Source organism: Cervus canadensis, chromosome 28 (genome assembly GCF_019320065.1).
Source record: "Cervus canadensis isolate Bull #8, Minnesota chromosome 28, ASM1932006v1, whole genome shotgun sequence".
Lineage (NCBI taxonomy): Eukaryota > Metazoa > Chordata > Mammalia > Artiodactyla > Cervidae > Cervus > Cervus canadensis.
The window spans coordinates 1,202,198-1,210,739 of NC_057413.1; the positions used below are offsets into that span (position 1 = coordinate 1,202,198).

Genomic DNA, 8,542 nt, shown 5'->3' on the forward strand with positions numbered 1-8,542 from the left:
GTGGCCAAGTCCCCAGCACCTAACTCAGCACAGGATAAACCTCAGCAGGTATTTGTTGTTGTTGTTGTTCTGTCGCTAAGTCGTGTCCAACTCTCTGTGACCCCATGGACTGCAGCACGTCAGGCTTCCCTGTCTTTCACTATCTCCCAGAGTTTGTTCAAACTCATTTCCATTGAGTCAGAGATGCCATCTAACCATCTAATGAGAGAATGCTCTGCAGCCCCCTTCTCCTTTTGACCTCAATTTTTCCCAGCATCAAAGTCTTTTTCCACGAGTCGGCTCTTCACATCAGTGGCCAAAGTACTGGAGCATCAACTTCAGCATCAGTCTCTCTAATGAATATCCAGGACTGATTTCCTTTAGGGTTGACTGGTTGGATCTCCTTGCAGTCCAAGGGACTCTCAAAAGTCTTCTCCAACACCACAGTTCAAAGGAATCAATTCTTCAGTGCTCAGCCTTCTTTATGGTCTAACTCTCAACATCCATACATGACTACTGGAAAAACCGTAACTTTGACTAAAATGACTTTGTCAGCAAAGTAATGTCTCTGCTTTTTAATATGCTGTCTAGGTTGGTCATAACTTTTCTTCCAAGGAGCAAGTGTCTTTTAATTTCATGGCTGCAGTCACCATCTGCAGTGATTTTGACACCCCAGAATAAAGTCTGTCAGTTCTTCCACTTCTTCCCCATCTATCTGCCACAAAGTGATGGCACCAGACACCATGATCTTAGTTTTCTGAAAGCTGAGTTTTAAGGCAACTTTTTCACTCTCCTTTTTCACCCTCGTCAAGAATCTATTTAGTTCCTCTTCACTTTTCTGCCATTAGAGTGGTATTATCTGCATATCTGAGATTGTTGATACTTCTCCCGGAAATCTTGATTCCACTTTGCGAGTCTTCTACCCCAGCATTTCTCATGACGTACTCTGCATATAAGTTAAATAAGCAGGGTGACAATACACAGCCTCAATATACTCCTTTCTCAAATTTGAACCAGTTAGTTGTTCCACGTCTGGTTCTAACTGTTGCTTCTTGACCTGCATACAGGTTTCTCAGGAGGCAGGTTAAGGTAGTCTGGTATTCCCATCTTTTTAAGAATTTTCCAGTTTGTTGTGATCCACACAGTCTGAGGCTTCCACATAGTCAATGAAGCGGAAGTAGATATTTTTCTGGAATTCCCTTGCTTTCTCTATGATCCAACGAATGTTGGCAATTTGATCTCTGGTTCCCATGAAAACTGACACATCCACAACGGAGCTTCATTCCCACTTTGGCCCAGATGCTTCATTCTTTCTGGAGCTGTTGCTAATTGCTCTCCAACCTTCCCCATAGCATATTGGACACGTTCTGACCTGGGGGGGCTCATCTTCTGGTGTTATATCTTTTTGCCTTACCATACTGTTCATGGGGTTCTTGGGGCAAGAATACTGAAGTGGTTTGCCATTCCCTTCTCCAGTGGACCACGTTTTGTCAGGACTCTCCACCACGGCCCGTCTGTCTTGGGTGGCCCTGCACGGCATGGCTCAGACCTTCACTGAGATATACAAGCCCCTTCGCCACGACAAGGCTGTGATCGTGAAGGGGCTGGCAGATATATACTGCATGAAAAAACCTCCACTATTAAACACTAAGCGCAAAATATAGATGCTTATATCTTTTAACATTTCAATCCAAAAAACAAATAACAGGAATTTAAAAGCCTTCTTCAACAAAAAAATCACTTCGTTTGGTAAAACCTACCATGGCAGACAGCTCAGACTTTCTGCTTTTAACCCTATTGGCAAAATACTGACTCATTTCTTTCCAGTGTATACATTTAATTATAAATTCACTACAGCTAATTTTGAGCAAACTCCAGGAGATAGTGAAGGACAGAGGAGCCTAGGGTGCTACATCCATGGGGTCGAAAAGAGTTGGATACGACCTAAGCACTGAACATCTACAGTTAATAGTCACTTTTTTTAAATTCTCCCATTGGACTTATCTTTAAAACTGATATTAAATGACTGCACTGCTTAAATACAAGATTTTTTGCCCTCAATAGATTACAATTAGCATTCAATCCTGTAGTTACAGCACATTTCACTCTGAACAGACTTTAGAGGTCACCAGGTGACCCCTTCATGTGACGGATTCAGAAAAAAAATCACGGCTATACAATTAATCGGTGGCAAAACCCAGCCTCTGATTCTCACTCAGGTCCACTGTCTTTCTTCAGTTAATCAATTAATTATGTGTAACATAAAGACATAAAAAACTTCCCACCAGGTAACCGTCTCTGACCAAAGCAGGACCTACCAACCTGGAGCATTCACAGTGCACAGGATTAGCGCCCAACCACGGCTGGCAATCCTCTCGCCTGGGAGGATAAGCCCGGCTCCCAGATCTGCTTGCCTGTAAGACCCACCGGACGGCAAAGCGGTTTATAGCCTGCAGCTGATCCAAATCCCGTGGAACTTTCTGCCCGCACAAAGCGAGGCTGACTATCGTACATGTGCAATGTCCTCTCCTGGTATGCCAGAGCTCTTAATATCTGGCTGCTCTGTGAAGAGAAAATCCATCCTAGTAAGCTCTCTATTTCATGCCAGACCTCTTTTCTTCTTGTTGTGGAGTTGCTAAGTCATGTCTGACTCTTTGCAACCCAACAGATTGCAGTATGCAAGATCTCCCTGTCCCTTACCATCTCTCAGAATTTGCTCAAACTCACGTGCATTGAGTTGGTGATGCCATCCAACCATCTCATCCTCTGTCATCCCCTTCTCCTGCCTTCAATCTTTCCCAGCATCAGGGTGTTTTCAAATGAGTCGGCTCTTTGCATCAGGAGGTCAAAGTACTGGAGCTTCAGCTTCAGCATCAGTCCTTCCAATGAATATTCACGGTTCATTTCCTTTAGGACGGACTGGTTTGATCTGCTTGCTGCCGAAGGGACTCTCAAGAGTCTTCTCCAGCACCACCGTTTGAAGATCCCAGTTTGAAGGCATCAATTCTTCAGCACTCTGCCTTTTTTATCATCCAGCTCTCACATCCTTACATGACTACTGGAAAAACCATAGCTTTGACTCTACAGATCTTTGTAGGCAACATAATCTCTCTGCTTTTTAATATGCTGTCTAGGTTTGTCATTGCTGGTTTGTCCTTGCTGAGACCTCTTTTCTATCCGGTAGGAATAATTCTTCCAACAGCGCAGCAATAGTAAACACCATGCCTAAGCTGACACAGCCCTTAAGGAGTTAAGCAGTAGCTCAAACCCACACCAGCCAAGAAATCCAAGTCTTCCTCCACCGCCCCAAGACAGAGTCCCAGCCTCCAGAGAGTTCACAAAGTTGCCAAGAGAGCATGACCCGAATGACAGGAAAGAAAACGAGCGGCGCAGAGCACAGTGGTCAACGCAGCTACCTTCCTACCGTCACCCACGTCTTACAACTGCAAAATGAAGACAACACTCCTGAATGTGCCTATTTCAAATGTGACAATTTATCCACCTCTCCTTAAAACTTATATTTACCCGTCCTTGAAATTTGTTACTACTAGTTAAAAACTTGATAGGAAATAAAACGACTGGGACTTATATTTCACACCTGACTTTGTAAACAAGGATGGGAGTGACCTTTGGGCAAAGTGTTTAACCTCTGCCTTTCCCGGGAGTGACAAGAAAACCGCCCCACAGGAGGGCTCCCCTGCTCCGAAAGGGAAACAGATGCAGAGCCTGCTGGGCATTTCGTGGCACATGGGGGACACCCCGCGCACCTCAGTCGCCATCATTGCCCCGCGTCACCTCCACGTCACCATCGCAGCCCCGGGCTCAACACGTGGCTGGTGCTCAACTGCTTGCTGACGATGCCTGAACCATGATCACCAGCACGTCTGTGACTAAACAGAGGATGATCTGCTCCCGGACGTAACTGCCTCCAAGAGGAGACTAATTAAGCGTGAAAAAAATTGCTCCTGGAAATTTAGGAGATATGAAATGGAGAACCACTCTCAGCCTGAACACAAGACTTGTTGGAGGAGAGAAGCGGGAGGCCTCTCTTAAGCGAGAGAAGCATTTGTGCAGAGTCGACCCCCATCAGGGAAAAGGCAAGTCAGCAGTGTGTGTCAAGAGCAGGCCAGGAGGTTTCCCAGCTTACATAACGGGGTACAGGAGACCAGAGCAGGGGACTCCCAGTCTCCTCAGAAACGCAGGCCTGTCAACGAGGACAGACTCCAATCTGCAGGGAGCAGAGCAGCACGAGAAGAACGGCACTCGCTGCCAATCCTCAGCTGCCATCTCCTGGCCTCTTAAATCCATCCTCGGAGCAGATGAGGCCCGCGAGGGCCACCTGAGTCCCGGGAGCCCGGGTACCTGTTTCATGTATGTTCCCCTTAAAGGCTCGGGTGACCTACAGCAGCTAGAACACAATCAAGTAAGTGAAAATAAAAAACAAGGCCATAAAAATGCAGTCCCAAGACAAAATATTATAGCTTAAATAATCTGACCTTGACAACTGAAACGGTTCATCTCCTTGCTCTATACAAGACTCAGCACAAATGTGCGGTCTTCCAGGAAGGCAACTCCTCTTGACCAGGACTGCCTTTCCAACCACATACAGAGGCACACTTTGTCTCCCGCGTGTCATGGTGCAGAAATCTGGAGCTCCGGCCTGCTGAGGTGTCTGAGCACATCGAAACCGCTTCGTAAGGAAAACCTAGGGTACCTGCGGGTGTGAAGGACCCAACGGTGCAACTCCTCCATGTTTAAAACACCAACATCCTACCAAGCAGACCCAACAAAGCAATCTAAGTTCCAACCTGTTTCCAACCTGCCTGCACTCCTGGTGGAGGCCAGCCTGACATGACCGACAGCAGAAAGACCGAGGCAAGTCTACAAACGCTGCCCGTCCACTTCTCCAGTCTCCCCCCACCCACGGTGCTCCCACAGTCCATCGGGGGGATGACTCTACTGAGCTTCTCGTGTGTCGTTCTGGCCTGTGTCCCCCTGAGAGCTCAGGGCTAACGAGGCCTCGCCCACCCACCCACTCTGTCTCGACTGGCAGGGAGCCCAGAGCTGAGTCTCATGCCCGCCTGACAGCTGTCCTTGGCACAGGGGGCACAATGTCCATCTTTCTACGGCCCTCACTGCAGACTCCTGCTTTTTTCATTCTTCTTAGGATGGTCCAATGATATGCTTTTTATTGAAGCTACCTCAGAATCTTTTTGAAAAGGAGCAAGGAGATGGAATTTTATAAATTATTACATACGTGTTAGTCACTCAGTCATCTCCAACTCTTTGCAACTCCCTGGACTGTGGCCCACCAGGCTCTTCTGCCCATGTAATTCTCTAGGCAAGAATACTGGAGTGGGTTTTCATTTCCTTCTCCAGGATAAGTTATTAAATATCCTCCCATTATGACTATATTTGATCCTCACTGTCCCCCAGAACTCCGCCGCTCTGCACTCTTGTACCTGCTGTTCACCCAGAACACAGCCCGTGCTATTTCCAGCAGCCAGCGACTTCTTCCAGAATCCTGAGGCTGGGCGAGCCAGTCATGGGGCCTCTAACACTTGGACAACACAAAGTTCGTCATGTGCATTAAGTCCCTCCAAAACCGGGCAGTTCTGGAGGGCTGAGTACACCTACGTATCCTCCTGTTCCCAGAGGCATCAAAGCAAGCCGCACATCCTGCAGACACACAGTAAAGACATGCTCCGTTAACGAGAACAGTAAGTCAACATTCTGGGAGCCTACTCGGAGAAGTCATGTGGGATGTAACAGGTCAGAAAAGGGTTTCTATCTCAAAGGTGTTTACAAACCAAAGCAAGCTAAAAAAAAAAAAAAAACCTAAGGTGTGTACACTACCTATGTAACCAACAGAGCCTGCACGTCCGTAAAAGACATGGAAATACAAACCCTGGAATGGCTGCACCTGGCTCAATGCGTGCAGGCACAGAGGCTTATAGTTAAGAGGAGGGGGATCTGGGAGGGCATTCAGCCACAAGTAATGACCCTGAAGAGGTGCAGGCAGCATATTCTGAGACCAGCAAGAACATTCCCTGGCGCAGTAAAGAAGGGCAGGTGCAGCCAGACCGCAGGGTGAGCCCGGGGGTGAGGGCAGAGGGCTTGGAGGCTGCGACGCAGAGCAGGGCCTCCACTCCCCCAGGCGAGTCAGTAAGAAAAACCCCCGGGAACCATTCACGGCTCCTGTCAGGAGAGACAGGAGGGAGATAGCTGCGGTGACTGCTGACAGTGAAGACTTGAGACCCCGGCAGACAGGTACTTGAAGTGTGCGCTTGTGATAACCCGTCTGAGAGCCCATGCCGGCCCAGTGGCTGTGGCAGCCCTAAGGGCCAGAGCAGCGGTTTCCACCTCTCCTCTGAGAAGAGACCCCTTCTCAAGAGTAAAAACGATCCCTTGGCCCACCCTCCCCCCCACCCTCTCTCATACACACACACACACAGAGCTGTAATTTCACGTGGGTGGCTCACCACAGAGGCAGTGTAACAAGATGCCTAGAGCAACTCTTGGGCTCAGATCTCAGCCCTGACACTCAGGAGGTATGCACCCCCAGGGAACATAACCTTACCAAGCCAGGTGTAAAACGGGGACGGAAAACATGCCTAACCTCTTACATAGAGACGTATCAAATGTTTAGCAGAGTGAGCCGTTCAGTAAGCTCTCACCCGAAGTGATGAAGAAAATGGACCGCGGGTGTGAATCTCCAGACCCTTCCCATTGACCTCACGGCGCTCCCAGACCTCCAATACCCACGGGGGGAGCCACTGTCCTGGAAGATAGTGCAGAGCAGACCAGTCACCTCCACCAGGAGGGCTTTATGTGGCCCCTAGAGTTCAGCATGGGCCAGGGCTGCAGAAGCCAACACCACCACCCAACAAGTGAGGGGACCGACGCAGAGGGTGGGTGCTGGGGGCAAGAAGAAACACTGGTGAAGAGATGAAGAGGGGGGGCTTAAAGGTGGAAGTGACGGGGGAGGTGCTGACCGGCACCTCCCTGGCCAGTCAGCACCAGCCAGACCACTGCGCTCAGGGCTGTGAGCAAGGGCTCCTTTCTAACCTGCGTGGATTCACACTGCGGGCACTTAGCTTGCCATGAGCCATACCAACAGAGTTACAAGAACAGCTTAACTGACTTCTCCCGGGATACTGAAAGCATGCAGTCTCTTGACTGAATTCAAGAGTTCTCTTCCTCAACCTCACATCTCCAGCCCGCCCACCTCTGCCACCAGTTTTCAAACCCGCATTTACTGTGATTAACTTAAACACAGTAAGAGAGGCAGAAGTAACCAGGAAGTTACCAGGTAGCCAGCAGTCAGCATTGCCTAACGCTCTAGATGGTTTCTGCTTTCAGCCCCAGGGAGCCTGAGCGCAGTGAATCCCGCCGGGCACCTCCTAGTGCACCGATCGCTGCCTCAGTTGCCCCGTCTGTGAAGTGGGGGTCCTAAGAGCACCCCCTGTTAGAGCAGCTGGGAAACCAAACGAGACGCATCAGCAGGTGACCGGCCGCAGTGGGCAGGGCAGCAGGCGCCTAGGGGTCATCACCTTTACTCGCGCCGCCCATCGTTTCCGGAGCCCCGGGGTCCGCGGGGTGGGGGGACCCGAGAGGCCGGGCCCCGCCCGCCGCCACTCGGGCCGGGCTCCGACACTCCTCCGGATTCGGCGGGAAGGGGACCGGCTGCCCCACGTGCATGTGCGGCGGCGGACACGGAACTGCCGGCGCTCATAGCAGCTCCTGCGAGGCGGGCTTTCTGTTTAAAAAGCACAAAACAGGCGCACATTTCCTGGTCTGCATCCGCACAGCTCGGCTCCCTCTCGTTTCCTCCGCGACCGGCGGACCGGCAAGGGGCCGCGGCGGCAGGGAAGCCCCCGCGTGCGGACCCCGGCGGGGTGACCCCGGGGCTCACCCCAGGCCCCCGGTCCTGAGCGCGCACGGGGGCGCCCCCAGCCCCCGGCCCCCGGCCCCAGAGATCCCGGTCCCCGGCGCGGACCCCCGGCCCGCTCACCTGGCCCGTGATGCCCGTGATGAGCGCCACCTTCCTGGGCTTGCCCGTCTCGGCGTCCCCGGCGCCTCGTGCGCCGGGGCAATGCGCCGCCGCCTGGGCCATATCCGCGCGCTAACTGGAGACGCCGACCGCCAGGGGTGTGCCGCAGAGCCGGCTGCAGGGACCAGCACCTCGCGGCCGGCCGCCACACTGACAGGCCGCCCGGAGGCCGGCGGGGCGTGCCGGGGGCGGGGCGGCCGGGATGCGGCCGGGCGGGCGCCGCGTGGCCGCGTCACCGCCCGACGCTCCGCGCTGTCCGCCGGGCCCCGCCCTCCCCTCCACAAGCCCCGCCCTCCCCGCCGGGGCCGCGTCACCGCGCGACGCTCTGCGCTGCCCTCCGGGACCCGCCCACCCCGCCGGGGCTCCGCCCCCGTCCACAAGCCCCGCCCACCCGGGCCGCGCTCGCCGAGAGGGGCGGGGCCTGGGGCGGGGTCTGCGCCCAGGGGCGGGGCGTCGAGCGGGCCCGCGCGGGCTGGTCCATATCGCTGGCAGACACTAGGATGCTGGGTC

The 8,542-nt window shown here is 52.6% G+C and overlaps 1 protein-coding gene across 2 annotated transcripts in view; it reads right to left on the minus strand.

Moving 5' to 3' along the window:
* GMDS (GDP-mannose 4,6-dehydratase) overlaps nt 1–8,272 on the minus strand; it is a 423,498-nt gene extending 415,226 nt beyond the window's left edge. Inside the window, exon 1 of one of the 2 annotated variants that reach the window (XM_043450633.1) lies at nt 7,994–8,258. In XM_043450633.1, the coding sequence (XP_043306568.1) occupies nt 7,994–8,095 (102 nt within the window). In that variant the 5' untranslated portion in view covers nt 8,096–8,258. Of the gene's footprint in view, nt 1–7,993 lie in introns of both variants that reach the window. The other variant, XM_043450632.1, reaches the window with a different exon arrangement.
* Nucleotides 8,273–8,542: the final 270 nt, after the last annotated feature.